Source organism: Phoca vitulina, unplaced genomic scaffold, assembly GCF_004348235.1.
Source record: "Phoca vitulina isolate PV1807 unplaced genomic scaffold, GSC_HSeal_1.0 scaffold348, whole genome shotgun sequence".
Taxonomy (NCBI): Eukaryota; Metazoa; Chordata; class Mammalia; order Carnivora; family Phocidae; genus Phoca; species Phoca vitulina.
In genome coordinates this window covers 1-14,876 of record NW_022590035.1, presented here as the reverse complement: position 1 = coordinate 14,876, position 14,876 = coordinate 1, and the positions used below count along the sequence as shown (strand labels likewise).

General features: G+C 57.3%; 2 protein-coding genes across 7 annotated transcripts; one reads left to right on the top strand and one right to left on the bottom strand.

Annotated features, from left to right (window-relative positions):
* Positions 1-2,852: 2,852 nt before the first annotated feature.
* On the bottom strand, positions 2,853-7,656 carry LOC116629185 (transmembrane protein 88B-like). 6 transcript variants are annotated; one of them, XR_004298712.1, is made up of 3 exons: positions 5,530-6,087; positions 3,515-4,630; positions 2,853-3,214 (listed from the first exon to the last, which is right to left on the bottom strand). XR_004298712.1 is itself a non-coding variant. In XM_032399492.1 (3 exons), the coding sequence occupies exons 2-3, from the start codon at positions 5,803-5,805 to the stop codon at positions 4,373-4,375; spliced, it is 534 nt and encodes a 177-aa protein (XP_032255383.1). In that variant the 5' UTR covers positions 5,806-5,823; positions 7,609-7,656; the 3' UTR covers positions 2,853-4,372. The 6 variants fall into 6 exon arrangements, 5 of the variants coding, with proteins under 5 accessions (XP_032255383.1, XP_032255382.1, XP_032255381.1 ...); XM_032399492.1 differs by adding an exon at positions 7,609-7,656 and having other exon boundaries at positions 2,853-4,630; positions 5,530-5,823; XM_032399491.1 differs by having other exon boundaries at positions 2,853-4,630; positions 5,530-5,823; positions 5,954-6,087.
* Positions 7,657-9,441: 1,785 nt separating this feature from the next.
* LOC116629187 (ankyrin repeat domain-containing protein 65-like) lies at positions 9,442-11,720 on the top strand. The gene is made up of 3 exons (XM_032399495.1): positions 9,442-9,686; positions 9,817-10,348; positions 10,803-11,720. Exons 1-3 carry the CDS (start codon positions 9,442-9,444, stop codon positions 11,241-11,243), a joined length of 1,218 nt encoding a protein of 405 aa, XP_032255386.1. The 3' UTR covers positions 11,244-11,720.
* Positions 11,721-14,876: the final 3,156 nt, after the last annotated feature.

Sequence of the window (14,876 nt, the reverse complement as noted above, 5' to 3'; positions counted from 1 at the left end):
CGGAAACAGGAACAGGGGTTGCTGTGGTCCTGAGGCGGGGTGTGGGGCAAGCCGGAGGCCCCCAGAACCCACCCACAACAGTAAGGGGGGCAGAGGGAGGGGGCGGCCAGAGCAGCAGGGCCCAGAGGCTCCTTCTGCCACCCACCCAGCTGCCACACCCACGTGTCCTTCTAGACTCCACCTGCCTGTTTGTGGTCAGGGACATGCCAGCACCTAAGGGACCAGGCCTGAGGGTCTGGAGTCCCTGTTATCTCACTCCCCAGGAGCCCAGGCCTGCCCCCTGTGATCCCAAAGCTGGCAACAGCAGGGTGGGCAGCCTGGGTGTGGGGTGGGTACCACCCTGTCTGAATTCATCCCATTAGGTCTCTGCTGCGGTCAGCCACATGCCAGATTCTGCTCTGGGGACATGCAGACACCCTGTCCTCTGAGGGCTGCCAGGCTGGATGGGGGGCAAGCAGTGGTGTGCTTGCCAAGATGTGGGTCTACTTATTTTCCCTGACAAGGGTGAGCCATGTCAGACCAGGTGGGCACAAGCTACAGGAAGTGCCAAGACCCGAGGGTGGAAGCTGGCCGGTGTGTCGGGACAGTAAGGAGGCCTGGGGGCAGAAAGGGTGGGGCAGGTTGTGGGGTTTTCATGGGGGAGGCAAGGGCCCGTGGTGTGTGCAGGGGCAGGGTGATGCCAGGCGGCTGATGCCAGGTGTCTAAGGGGCCCCTAGGTAGCTGCTGTCTTAGGTAGATCCTAATGGACAGGGGGCGGGAGGCAGAAAGGGAGGCCGGCATCCAGACCCCTGTTTCTGGCCTGTGCAGAGACCTGAATAGTGTGCCCCTCCTGAGCTGGGACCCCTGCTCTGGTTCCCTCTGCTGGAAACTTCTGTAACAGGGAGATGATCATCGCACCCAGCCCCAGCCCCAGGCAGGGTCCAGACCAGTTTGGATTGGTAAGTAGAGACTAGGGAGGAACAGACCAGCGTCAACACCTTGGTGGGGGGCTCCCCAGAGGTCAGGGTAGGGCCCAGGGGGCAGGGGGGAGGAACTCAGCCCTCAGAGCCAGCACTAGGCACTACCCGATTCACCCACCCGGCTCAGCTGCAGTCCAGCACCCCTTGCCTGGCCCGCATGCCTGGATGGGGGCAGGGCTTACACCAGGTGGGTGGCTGGGGGGAATGAACTGGCCAAATCTCCTGGACGCCTACTAGCTGCCACCAGCGTCTGAGGGTGCGCCCGCACGCACCTGAGCTCCCATCCCAGGAAATACTTTGTGAATGAATAAATGACCTCGGGCAGGTCAAGGAACCTTACAGAGCCCAATCTCCCCATCTGTGGGGTTGGGACAATGTCTCTGCCTGGAGTGTTAGGGGAAGCAGGCAGAGGGATGCATGCACACAAACACGCAGTGCACACACACATAGGCGCACACACACACAAACATGCACTCTGGAGACCCCCCCGTGACCAGGCACACTTACAGGTTAGGGGCCTGGGCACCTGGGAAAAAAGCATTTGTTGCCCAAAGTAGAGATTTCTGCCTGCCCCACCAGTAACTCAGTGCCTCTGCCCTTGACCTTCCTGACTGGCCCTCTAAAAGCAGACCAGTAGGCCCCTTCTGTTAACCCCCTACGGCCCCCCACAGGTGCTCCTTTTGTGAGTGGGTGGGGCAGAGCTGGGGCTGAAAGCAGGTCATCCCTGGGGTCAGCCAGAGGCCATGCAGAGCCCCGGGGCAGGCCTGGGAAATTGGGACACACCTTAGGAACCCTTGAGGCTCTGGCAGCTGAGCTCCCCACCAAGGCCTCCCCCCTCATCAGGCCCAGCTGTTGTTTTGATGACTCTGGGGCCAGGCGGATCCTCAGGAGAGTCCTCATCTTCGAAGCCTGGCCAGAGCCTGCCCAACCTTGGGCAGGAGGGGAAGGAAGGCGGCTTTAGACCAGGGGAAGATATCCTTGGGCGCTGGGCGGCCAGCCAGGCTCCTGTCTGACTGGGCGCAGACAAATGGAAAACCCCAAGAACTCCTGTGGGATCTGAGCCAGCCACACACCGGGTCTGCTCAAGGCCACGGAATGAGCCTGAGCCCTGAGCCCTGATCTTTGGGCATATCTGAGTCCTGACCCTGCTGGTCACACACAGAGCCCTGATGGCAAAATAGTATGCTAGATCCTTTAAGAGGCCTTTCATTTACCCCTAATTCTGGACAAATTACAAGAAACACGTTTTTGTTTTTTTTTAAAGTAATCTGGGGGCACCTGGTTGGTTCAGTTGGTAAAGTGTCTGCCTTTGGCTCAGGTCCTGGGATGGGCCAAGTCAGGCTCTCTGCTCAGCGGGGAGCATGCTCCTCCCTCTAGCTTGTGCTCTCTCTCCCTATCTCAATCTCTCTCAAATAAATAAAATCTTTTAAAAAAATAAATAAAAGCAAATACCTTTATAAAAAAATAATCTGGGGGCGCCTGGGTGGCTCAGTCATTAAGCATCTGCTTTCAGCTCAGGTCATGATCCCAGGGTCCTGGGATGGAGCCCCGCATCGGGCTCCCTGCTCAGCGGGAGGCCTGCTTCTCCCTCTCCCACTCCCCCTGCTTGTGTTCCCTCTCTCACTGTCTCTCTCTCTGTCAAATAAATAAATAAAATCTTAAAAAAAAAAAAAAAAATGTATTTCTTGGGGCACCTGACTGGCTCAAGTCGGTAGAGCATATGACTCTTTTTTTTTTTTTTAAGATTTTATTTGACAGAGAGAGAGAGACAGTGAGAGAGGGAACACAAGCAGGGGGAGTGGGAGGAGGAGAAGCAGGCTTCTCGCTGAGCAGGGAGCCCGATGTGGGCCTCGATGCCAGGACCCTGGGACCATGACCTGAGCCACTTAAGTCGTTAAGGCAGACGCTTAACGACTGAGCCACCCAGGCGCCCAAGAAATACATTTTTAATACACTGCTGGGCTTACAAGGAAGTAAATATCTTCAAGGCTCCCCCAAAATTAAAAACACTAAGAATAAAGAAAGAAAGAAACAGAAGGGTAATGAACAGAAACCCAGGAAGATGAAAGGAAACAGGTGGGATAGCAGGGAGGCCCCTCTACACAGGGATGGAGAGGCGAACTTGCAATTATGAAAGCCCACACAGGACCCGAGCAGGGCCCAGGTAGGGCATGCCTTGCAGAGGGAATCCTTCCCGGAGGGATGTGTCCTCAGGATGTTCACAGGTATGGGGTGACAGTGTAAAATGAGCATCCCTTCAAAGAAACAATATACTATTAGTGAGAATCATCAGAAACAACAAATAATAGATTTGGACACCCTCCCCCAAAGAGTAAGAAACTGAAATTTTTAGATACAGAATATAAAATAACTATATGTGAAATGCTCAAGAAATTGAAGCAAAACTGGGATCCAAAAATAGAACATGCACGGAGACCATCAAAAATGATGAGATTTGAATAAGAAACAAGTATAACTTTTAGATATGATAATAACTTAAAATTAAATGAACACATTAATTGGCAAATTAGACACAATCAAATAATTAGTGAAACTTGAAGAAGATGAAGAAATTGCCCAGAATGCAGCACAGAGAGTTGGGGAGACGGAAATACAAAAGAGAGGCCAGCAGACACTGGGAGCGAAGGGGAAGAGATGCTCCCCAAAAAATGAACCGGAAGCCACTTGGAGAGGTAATGGTTGAGAATTCTCCAGAACTGATGAAGGATAGGGATCTGTAGGAACAGGAAACACAGTATATGCCAAATGGATGAATAAGAACATATCCACAACTAGAAACATGCTTAAAGCCAAAGATGGGAAAAGACAGAGAAGATCTTAAACTTATCCAGAGAGAACAGACTTGAGTTAACCTGTCCAACCTGTCTAGATGCTAGCCCGGGTCACAAGCTGAGCCTGCAACCCCATCCCAGGCTGAGCCCTGCAAGGCCTGGGGCTGCTGGCCATTGCTGAGCTTCTGGAATCATGTTCTTCCCGGGCAAGTCTCGCCACTTCTGGAACCTTCTGGAGGCCCTCTGACCACACAAGGGGCCCGTAGGTCTGCGGACAGAAGCCAGGAAGGCCCCCTTTCTCTGAGCCTGGCCGGGCGCCCCTTCTCTGAGAGGCATCTCCCTCCTCCCTGGGGGCTTCCCAGCCCCTCCGATCAGAGGGGACTGCGGGGGTGGGGAGACCTTGGGGAAGGGGGGGGACCTCGGTTCGGGGGAGTCTGGTGCCATCTCGCGGCCACTCGAAGCACTGCGTACGAAGCCCCGAGGTATGCCCGCGATTTTGGAGGACAGAACCTGGACGCAGACCCCGAGCTCGCAGGCCTGGGGCTCTCTTATGGGGCGGGGGGAGGAGTTCGGGGCCTTCCCGGATTTGGGGTTCTTGTCCTTTGGAGAGGCCTCTGGGGCTCACACCCAGGCGCAGAGCTGCTCCTCCCCGTCGGCGTGGTGTCCCACTCGCCCACGGTCGCTGAACCCCGGGTGGCGGCGGGGTCCAGGGGTCCAAGCTGGGGGTAGCAGCGTGAGGAGGCGCCGGGCCAGGCGGGTGCGGGCGGCCGAGGCCAGCACGAGCAGCGGCGGCAGCGAGAGGAAGCCGAGGACGATGAGCGCCGCGGAGCCTCTGTCCGAGAGGAGCGCGCGGCACGCGGGGCGGGGTGCCGGGTGAACCTGGGGGCGAGGCGAGCGGTCAGGCGGGGCGGGGGCGGCCTGCGCGCGGGAGTGGGTGCAGCCGGCGGGGCGCGCGCTCAGTGCGACCCCGCGCGGTGGGGCCCGGGCGCGGGTCTGAGGGCTGGCGGAGCGCGCAGGCTGGGGCTGGCTGGGGCCCGGCACTTCCGAGTCGAGAATGCGAGATCCGGGCCCACGCGGCAAATGGCCGGAGTGGGAGTCCTTTGAGGGGAGGCTCAGAGACTAGTTCCCCGTTTGTCCCATCCCGGCTTTCCTCCCGTCTGGGCTCTCCTGGGGCCCTGCCCTATGCTGGCATCTGACCTCGCGTCCTACCCGTGCCGCTCTCCGATGGCGCCACCTTCTCTCCCGCGGCCCCGCCTCATGCCTACGGAAGGAGGACCCGGGGCACGTCTGCCCACGCGCCCCTTCCTTAGACCAAGCCATAGCCCGTTCCACACGGGGAAAGCCGGCCCAGGGCAGGAGGCGTCTCCCACGGGCCGCGGGGACGGGCAGGGGTGGTGCACTGGAGAACTTGGGCAATATCTTCATCTTCTCGTCCTGGAACCCCCCTCCTCTTCCCACCATGCCCAGCTGTCCAGGCCCTGGTGGCCCTTGGTACAAGGCTAGGAGGCCTCGCAAGGGGAGGGAGCTGTCCGCTCCAGCGACAAACAAAAGCCCTTCTTTTGCTGTGGCTGGGGGGGGGTGGGGGTGGTGGTGCTTGGCAGAAGAAGGGGCTTTCCAGGGAGGGGCACATATGTCTCTGGGGACAAGGGGGCCATGTTGAAAGGGTGAGACTCACGTACAGCCCCAGGGCCCTGCGCTTCTGCAGGAGCCCCCCCCCCCCCCCCCGGCCCCCCCCCCCCCGGCGCGCCCCCCCCCCCCCCCCCCCGGGTTTAGCTCACCCTTGAGTGGCACAGGAATCCCAGGTACACGATGGCCGCCGCTGGCAGCAGCACCAGCAGGAACACGGCGGCGGGCAACAGCAGGTGCAGCAGGAGTCCCGCCAGGGCCTGGCCAGGCAGCAACAGGGTCCCGAAGCCTTGGACAGCCAGGCCTACCCACCCTGGGGACATCAGGGCTGAGGCCTGGCAGTCAGGAAGTCTTCCTGGCAGCATGGGCGCTGTGTCAGAAGCGTCCCCTCCCTCATCCTCCTCCATCTCCTTCTCCTGTTCACTCATGTTCTCCGGGCAACAGGCCTGGTGGGTTCCCAGAGGTAGTCAGACGGCAGGACCTAGGTCCCCAGGTCAGACTCCCACCCAGACCCCAGCAACCATTGTGGACCCAGACGGAGGACAGCGCCCTGGCCCCAGTAGGTCCAGCTCTGACCCTCAGTCTCCAGGGCCACACCGCTGCCTCAGTTTCCCCTGTTGCCAGGCTGGGCCTCTCTCTGCCAGGCGACTGCAGCTCCGGCCCTGGTCAGTCTCCCCATCCAGCTCCTGTGTGTTCTGGTCAGGGCTTGCACAGCTGTCCTGGCACTGGGGCACTCCTCCCTCCTGGTCCCGCCCTCTGCCCCGCTTCCCACTCCCCCACACAACGACTTCATTTCATAGGTCTTGACATTGACAGCGGCCCCATCAGTTGCTGCCGTGTTGAGGTGGCCACTCACCACACTTCCCCGCCTTAGTCCCTGCTGGTGCTCTCATCCCCAAACCCAGCCTTTCTGAGCCTCAGTAAAACAGGGAAAACACTGGGTGCCTGGACTGTAGGGCTGTTGAGAGGGCATGTGGGCAATGCATGTGAAGTGTTTACTGCAGGACTCAGCACACAGTAGGTGCTCAATAATAGCAGCTACGATGACAAGCATCCTTTGTGTTGGAGTCTCATCCATCCTGAAAACAGTGGGAGCATGCACTCTGTTATTTCGACCAGGGAGAAAGCATTCCCCGATCTTCCGTAAACCCCAACTAATTTCCCCAAATATTACTGAAATGCTCTTAACTCCTATCAGATGTTAGGTTTTTCTTGCATAGCACTTGGCATCTTATTTATTTTTTTTAAAGATTTTATTTATTTATTTGACACAGAGAGAAGCACTTGGCATTTTAAACACCACTTACATAACTAGCTGACACTTGGAGTAGATTGCCTGTGAGCTGAATGAACAAGCTGTGTGGCATCAGATATGAACGTCTCCCTTTCACACCTTCTCCCACCATTGGCTTTATCACGTCCAACTTTTCTTCTAACATTTTCCAGCGCGTAAATTCCCTTCAGACACATACGAATGGGGGATGGCAGCGATCGTGCACAGCGGATTTAAGGAACGCAAGCCTAAGTCAGGCCCCTGTGAGGACGTGAGCTGAGGCTCCCTGCAGCACATGCCAAGCCCTGTTGCCCGACACACATACACGATTTAATTTTCACCGGCACACACATATCCAGATCTTATAGTAGCTGCTGATTTATTCAGATAATGAACTTAGGGTAGAAAATGTTGCAAATGATAATGTTCAGATGCACAGTTCAGGTAGAGAGGGTGCCGGTCTAATCTCCTAAGCTCCAGTCTCTGCTCAGGTCCCTCTTGCATTCATTTGCTCATGCAGTCAACACTCGCTGAGCTCCCTCAGTGTGCCAGGACTGCTCTAGGCTCTGTGGACTCAGTGGTGAAGGGGGCCAGTGTGGGCCTCTGCTCTGTGCGGCTGCCCTGACAGGCCTGCACAGTTCCATAGCTGAGTGAGCTGCCACGCGCCAGGCTGTGGCAGAAGGTGGGAGGACGGCCACGCAGCTGGCTCTCACGGACTTCTGCCTTCAGGAAGGCGGTTTCTAGGCTTCCCTGGCTCTCAGGAGCTATGAGAGTTTCCCCTGGGCCTCCCAGGGCGCAGTGAAGCATGGAAGTCGCAGCAACAGCCCCTCTGTCCCCCCACCCCCATGCCTGCCACTTGTCAAGGGAGTCAGGGAACTGACAGCTTTGCTCTCTTGCTTTTGCTGGCTACTTAGGTGGTAAACCGTGCTCATCCACCCAGATCATGTTGCTTCCTTACCCGCTGAATCTGTCAGCCTGTGTGGTGTGTCCTCATGGAGCTTTCATTCTAGAAGAGGAAGGCAAGCATTTAAAAATAGAGTAGATACTTGGGACGCCTGGGTGGCTCAGTCGGTTGGGCGTCTGCCTCCGGATCAGGTGATCCCAGGATTCTGGAATCGAGTCCCGCGTTGGGCTCCCTGCTCGGCGGGGGTGGGGTGGGGTGGGGGGTGGGGAGCAGGGAGCCTCCCCCCTGCTTCTCCCCCTGCCTGCCGCTCTCCCTGCTTGTGCTCCCGCTCTCTGACAAATAAATAAGTAAAAACCTTCATTTAATTTTAATTAATTAATTAATTATATTTGACACAGAGAGACAGCGCACAAGCAGGGTGAGCAGCAGAGGGAGAAGCAGGCTCCCCGCTGAGTAGGGAGCCCGATGGGGCTCGATCCCAGGACCCTGGGATCACGACCTGAGCGGAAGGCAGACGCTTAATGACTGAGCCACCCAGGCGCCCCGGGGAGGTGACATTTGAACAGAGTGACTGAGTCTCATGGATAGAGTCCATGTGGCTTAGGGGTGAGATGCGGCCACTCAGCCCCTTGCCAGAGACCCACCCTCTGGATCTGGCACCTGGAAAGGCTGCTCTCCAGGGAGGTGGGGGAAAGGTCAAGGTTCAGCTGCCCCTCTAGAGCGTGTGTGTGTGTGTGTGTTGTGTGATAGGGCAGGGCCTTCAGGACACCTCATCCCTGGGAGTGTGTGTGCGGGGATGGGGGGCTGAGGGGGCTGGGAAAGGCATGACCACCCAAAGCCATGCTGCCTCCCAGCGGACAGTGACAAGAGGCAGCTGGACAGGGGGAGGCTCAGGAGATCGCTATACCCCCTTCTGTCTGGGTTCTGGACAGGCGGCCTTACCCAGGGACTGGGGATGGTAAGGTACCCTCGGGGTCAGGGCCCCAGAATCAAGGTGACCAATCCTGGAGGCCTTACTCAGGCCCCCTTCTGAAGTACCACTTCCCTTCCTCTAGACTTGGCTCTCCTCTCTTTGCCTGACTCCCTCCTTCTAGTGTTCAGGCAGGGCTCTGCCCCTTTCACAGCCTCTGCTGAGTTGCTTCAACCTACCCCAAGGGGCTCCTACTCTCCATAGGGTCATCCAGGTTGCCTGGCATCCGTGGTAAATCTTCTATCCTGGCGTGGCATCTGCTTGTGGGGGAGGGGTCCCACTTACCCTGTTCATCTCCCCAGCCTGGAATCAGGAGAGAAGCCAAGCTCCAGACCCAGCAGGGACAGGAGTGGGGGTGAGGAGCAGGGCCTGAGGGAGGGACCCAGGGGAAGGCATGTGTGTGCCTCTCGGGGGCAAGTCATGGCACGTCAAAGGCTGTGGGCCTGTTTCTGCCTGCCTGGCCTTTGTCTCCCAGGAGGGAGGCCAAGCCAGGAGCCCTGGCAGTTGGCAGGGGAGGAAAGGTGCTGGGGCAGGGGCTGTTGCCAGCCCGCAGGGTGTCCCTTTAAGTTGCTGGGTAAACAGTGCCTGGCCCAGGAGGCTGCACTGCTCTCCCTACCCCACGGCTGCAGTCCCAGCCTTCTAGCCCTCTGGAAGCAGACAGCCCCACCTCCACACTTTCAGAAGGCCTCCATGAGAGGGCTACCAGGCTGTGGCTTGCCCGGGAACCACGTGGAGAGGACCCCCAACTGGAGGACAGAGCCCCAGGGTGGACTCCCCCTTGGGGTAACTAGGAGTTAAACCCTCCAGAAGGCTCAGTGGTAGTCGGGTCCCCTGAGGAGATGGTGGTGGTGGTGGGGGGGCAGTTCATATTGGCTGGGGACACATGGACTGGGGATGGCCAGGGGCCCCCAGTATCCATGAGGGATTCCTGTTCTCCCCAGATGGACTCCGAGAGCTCCCAGCCAGGGGAGCAAGACATGACAGAGGCAGGGGCTGAGCAGGAACTTCGGTGGGTGGAGCTGGGCTCAGAGGAGGCCCTGGAAGCCAGGACAGAGGGCCCCAGTGCCCCGCAAGCCTGGGGGCTCCTGCTACAAGCTGTGTGGAGGGGTCACCTGGGCCTGGCAACAAAGCTACTGCGTCAAGGGGCCAGTGTGGAGGAGAGGTGAGCCCCAGGGCTGGACCAAGAATCTTCACCAGGGCGGAGTTGGCAGGGGTCCTTTCTCTGGGCAGGGCAGCAAGGGCCCCTCTACTGGTGCTCCTGCCCTAGTCCATGCCACCCTCGCTGCCCACAGGGACCACACGGGCAGGACACCGCTCCACCTGGCCGTGCTGCTCGGCCACGTGGCCCTGGTGCCTCTCCTGCTGCAGCGCGGGGCCGCGGTGGGAGCTGCCGACCGAGCGGGGCGCACACCACTGCACGAGGCCGCCTGGCACGGACACTCGCGGGTGGCCGAGCTCCTTCTGCAGCATGGGGCCCCAGCGGCGGCGCGCTCGGGGGCCGGCCTCACGCCGCTGCACTGGGCCGCGGCGCTGGGCCGCACGCTGCTGGCCGGGCGCCTGTTGGGCGCGCCGGGACCGGGTCCCACGGCGGCGGATGCGCACGGCTGGACGGCGGCACACTGGGCGGCCGCGGGCGGCCGGCTGCCGGTGCTGGAGCTGCTGGCGGCGGATGGCGCGGGCCTGGACGGCGCCCTGATGGTGGCAGCCGCGGCCGGGCGCACGGCGGCGCTACGCCTCCTCCTAGCTCGCGGGGCGCGGGTGGACGCCCGGGACAGCATGGGGACCACGGCGCTCGGCATAGCGGCGAGCCTGGGCCGCAGGCAGGTACGTCCCGGCCTGGCCGCGGGGAGGGAGCGGACAGGTGGGCCCCTTGGACGGGTGGAGGGAAACTGGAGGGTGGGAGGGTGGCTGGGAGGGCCCGGCTGCCAGGGGCCCCTTGACCGTTTCTCCCGTTTGTAACCTCTCTTGGAAGGCCGGTGAGGATGCCTGGCCGGGCATTCGGACTTTATCCTGGTGACGGGCAGCAACAAATACACAGCGAGCACCAGGGCTGTCCTTGAGCCCAGCGAGCCCCTAGGCGTGGGAAGGGAGGCCGAGGACTGCTTAGTCTTGGATTTTATCTGAGGATGTTTAGGACAAGTGGTTGTCTTGGAGTGGAGTCGCCCCCCTGAGTGGCAGAGGTGCGGGCTCATTTTTACCCAACAGGGAAGCAGCACTGAGAAAGAGGCTGTTGGGTGGGGGAGGCCAGCCTCTGTCCTCTCCCTCCCTCCTCTCCTAGGACATGGAGGTGCTGCTTGACCATGGGGCAGACCCCAGCCTCAAGGACAGGCACAGTCGCTCTGCACTCCACAGGGCTGCTGCTGGGGGACATCTACCTGCTGTCCAGCGGCTAGCAGCCTGGGGAGCAGAGGTGGATGCTCGAGACTCATTGGGCCTCACACCCCTACACCATGCTGCTCGGGGAGGCCACGCAGAGGTCGCCAGCCACCTCCTAGACAGGGGAGCGCAGGTCAATGCTGCTGGATGGCTCCACAAGACCCCCCTACACCTTGCCACGGAGCATGGCCATGGCCCCACCGCAGAGCTTTTGCTGAGCCGAGGGGCTAGCCTCACCCTGAGGACACAATGGGGTGAAGCGGTCCAGGACCTGGTGTCCGAGGGGGTCTGCCCCAGGTACTGCCCACCCTTTGCCGAGAGCAGGAGTGGGAGCGGCACATAGCCCCAGAGGCCCTGAGCTGGACAGAAGTCTTCGGGCTTCCACAGCCTTCCGAGTGTGCCAGGCTCCTCTCTTCTGGACTGAGGCTGCCTGCCTGAGGGGAGGGCAGCTGAGAGGTTCCCAGAAGAGAAGGGGGCAGTGGCTTGAGCTCCAGTAATGGACCTGGGACTGCCCCACTGCCCCCTGGGGGCACATCACCCCTGCAGCTCTAGCCTTCTCCACACTCTTTAGCAGAGAGACTAAGTCGTGGCAATAGATTTGACTAAAACCTGACAGTCTCCCCTGTGTCCACTTGGGATTGTCACCCTCAGCTGCTCTCGCTGTACATGGGGATGTTCTTCCTGTGTTTTGTTATATCCAGGATTTGTCTGTTGGCATCCATTTATCACAGGGCCAAACTAATGGCCACAGTTGTTTACATCTCCCCTGTGATCCAGGGCCCGCTCTCAGAACTGCTTTTTTTTTTTAATTTTTTTTTTAGATTTTATTTATTTGAGAGAGAGACAGAGATAGTGAGATAGAGAGCACAAGTGGGGAGGAGAGGGAGAAGCAGGCTCCCCACAGAGCAGGGAGCCCGATGCGGGACTCGATCCCAGGACCCTGGGATCATGACCTGAGCCGAAGGCAGACGCTTAACCATCTGAGCCACCCAGGCGTCCTCAGAACTGCTGTCTTATCTCTCACACACCCAGTTGATATTCCCCCTGTCCTGAACTATCTAGGGTCAGGTACCAGACAACTAGGGACAGGCCCTATGCACCGAGGACCACTGGGATTCTCAGATAAGCCAGTCCTAAACTGTTTCCCTTGCCCTGCCTTGTCTTTCCTGTGGGAACCCCAATAAAGGCTCTGGCCCGAGCTTTCCACTCCTTCCTGCTTCTGCCTCCAGAGAACACTGGTGCCTCTCTCTGGGGCTCTGTAAGGCATGGCATGTCCTCTCCTCTCAGGAAATGCAGGTGGTAAGAAATGTCCTTTCAATGATGTCAGCCTGTCCCTGTCATCACTCAGCCAGCTCCATAAATTAAAACTTCTGTGGCACAACTGAAACAGAGGGACAGTTGTTTCTGATGACCCACCTCTGGATCCTCATAGAAAATCATCACCATTATTCAATTTAAAACTGTAGTTTTTCTCAGAGAACGGCTTTATGGGACAAATTTCATTTTTCGAAAGTGCGAGTTGTGCCAAATTAGCTCCTCAGCCCACGGGCCATGGAAATGCTTGGATTTACATCCAGGGTAACAGGAAGCCTTGAGGAAGCCTTTGTGTGACTGTGACATGGTCTGATCTGCTCAGGAACCTGCCAAATACACAGCGGATGGCACCTGGGGAAGGGAGGTCCAGGGAAACCAGTGAGATGGTGGCACGTTAGCAGCAGGGGTTGGCGTAAGCAGGCAGAGTCGGGCTGACTCCGAGGGCAGAGTCCTTCGGACTTGCTGACAGTTGGACATGGGAGGCCAAGGAGGGGGGATAACAGTGACTCCCAGTGAGACCTAGACCTGAGTTGGGGGGTGGGTGTTAGACCTTTTATTCCATGGGGAGAGCAGACACACAGGGGATGAGACGGGGGGAAAGGTGAGGGCTGGAGTGACATCTTGGGGATCCTCAGTGAGAATGGTCTTCAAAGGTGCCGGATGGCCCTACACCAGCTGGCCAGCACAGAGCATACCCAGCACCCAGCGGCCTCTCACCTCCTCCACTGGGTCTACCACGGTCCAAGCCACTGTCAGCTTTGCCTGGAATGTAATGTTGCCACAGCCAAGCCAGCTTCCACCCTAACTGGTCTCCCTGCTTGAGCCCTTGCCTCTCTGCAGTCTTCCCAAAACAGCAGCTATAAGCTTATTTAATAAGTTGGATGCTGCTGCTCTCCTGCTCAAAATGCCCCCAACGACTCCTCATTTAATGAAAGCGAAAACCAAATGTGGGATATTGTATTGTTCAGATGCCCCAGGGACCTCACCCAGCTCACATGCTCTTTCTACAATGTGATCTCCATGTCCTCCTGTGAAAATTAATAACAGCCTCACTAAAATGTAGTTGGGAGGTTTGGGGCGGGGGTGGGGGGTGGGGGGGCGCTCTCAGGCCCTACCACTCCTCATCAACTGCTGACCCAACAAGAAGAGAGGGACCCTGCAGGTGGATGTTACTTCACTACCCCAGCAGGAGGAAGAAAGGCTTTCCTCATCTGCCCAGCAACAGTTCAGCCTAAGAGACAGCCACGACTTAGCCAATGAGAGACAGCCATAACTTAGCCAATGAGACACAGTCACAACTTAGCCAATGAGAGACCGTCACAACTTAGCCAATGAGACACAGTCACAACTTAGCCAATGAGAGACAGCCACAACTTAGCCAGAGACACCACAACTTAGCCAATGAGAAACAGCCACAACTTAGCCAATGAGAGACTGTCACAACTTAGCCAATGAGACGGCCACAACTTAGCCAATGAGAGACTGTCACAATTTAGCCAATGAGAGACTGTCACAATTTAGCCAATGAGAGACAGCCACAGCTTGGGGGGGGGGGGGGGGGTGCGGGTGCGTGGGTGGCTCAGCCGGTTAAGCATCTGCCTTTGGCTCAGTTCATGATGCCAGGGTCCTGGGATTGAATCCTGCAGGGAGCCTACCTTTCCCTCTACCCCAAACCCCTGTCTGTGATGTCTCTCTCTCTCTCAAATAAATAAATTAATTAATTAATTTAAAAAAATCTTAATAAAAAAGAGAGACAGCCACAATTTAGCCAATGAGAAGTCACTGTATTTCAAACTCTGTTTACTCCAGTGAACTTTTTGTTTGCAACGGTCCCTCCCAATTCCGTTTTCCTTTATAAAAGATCCTCCTTTAGTTGTTCTCCCAGTATTGCAGCAGCTTGCTTGTCCTGGATTGCAATTCTCTTCTTTTTTCAAATAAACCTATTTTTTGCTGGTAAAACAACGAGCAGTTTTTTTTTTTTTTTTTTTTAAGATTTTATTTACTTATTTGACACAAACAGAGCACAAGCATAGGGGGAGCGGCAGGCAGAGGAAGAGGGAGAAGCAGGCTCCCCACTGAGCAAGGAGAACGACTCAGGGCTCGATCCCAGGACCCTGAGATCATGACCTGAGCTGAAGACAGACACTTAACCGATTGAGCCCAGGCGCCCCTGGCAGTTTAATTTTTAATGTTAACACTCTCATCTAGAACTAGAGTCCATGTTTCTGCCTCTTGACATTGAACTTTTGTGACTATTTGGGCTGCTGAAATGATGCTGTGTGGCTCTCCAGGGTAAGCCAAGAAGGCACGATAAGGCATCCATATCACCTTGCCCTTCAGCCACTATGTAGGGAATGACTTCCTTGAAGCCACCATGGTGTGAGGAAGCCTAAATGCAGCATGGTAACCAGAACATCAAAGTCCTTACATGACCAAGGGCCTACACATCCTCACCAATTTCCATCTCTGGCCTCTGACTTGCTTACTGAGGTTCAGGGGCCCATGGGACTGTCATTTGCCTCACTCCCACCACACTGGCCTTTCTTTTTTTTTTTTTTTAAAGATTTTATTTATGTATTTGCCAGAGAGAGACAGCGAGAGAGGGAACACAAGTGGGGGGGGGTGGGAGAGGGAGAAGCAGGCTTCCCGCTGAGCAGGGAGC

Bases quoted from the DNA above. Each gene is read 5' to 3' on its own strand.
- LOC116629185 (XM_032399492.1), bottom strand. From the start codon at position 5,805: ATGAGTGAACAGGAGAAGGAGATGGAGGAGGATGAGGGAGGGGACGCT. The intron at 4,631-5,529 runs GTGAGCTAAACC...CCTCGCCCCCAG, and splicing joins GATTCCTGTGCCACTCAAGG to GTTCACCCGGCACCCCGCCC.
- LOC116629187 (XM_032399495.1), top strand. From the start codon at position 9,442: ATGAGGGATTCCTGTTCTCCCCAGATGGACTCCGAGAGCTCCCAGCCA. The intron at 9,687-9,816 runs GTGAGCCCCAGG...CGCTGCCCACAG, and splicing joins GGGGCCAGTGTGGAGGAGAG to GGACCACACGGGCAGGACAC. The intron at 10,349-10,802 runs GTACGTCCCGGC...CTCCTCTCCTAG, and splicing joins CGAGCCTGGGCCGCAGGCAG to GACATGGAGGTGCTGCTTGA.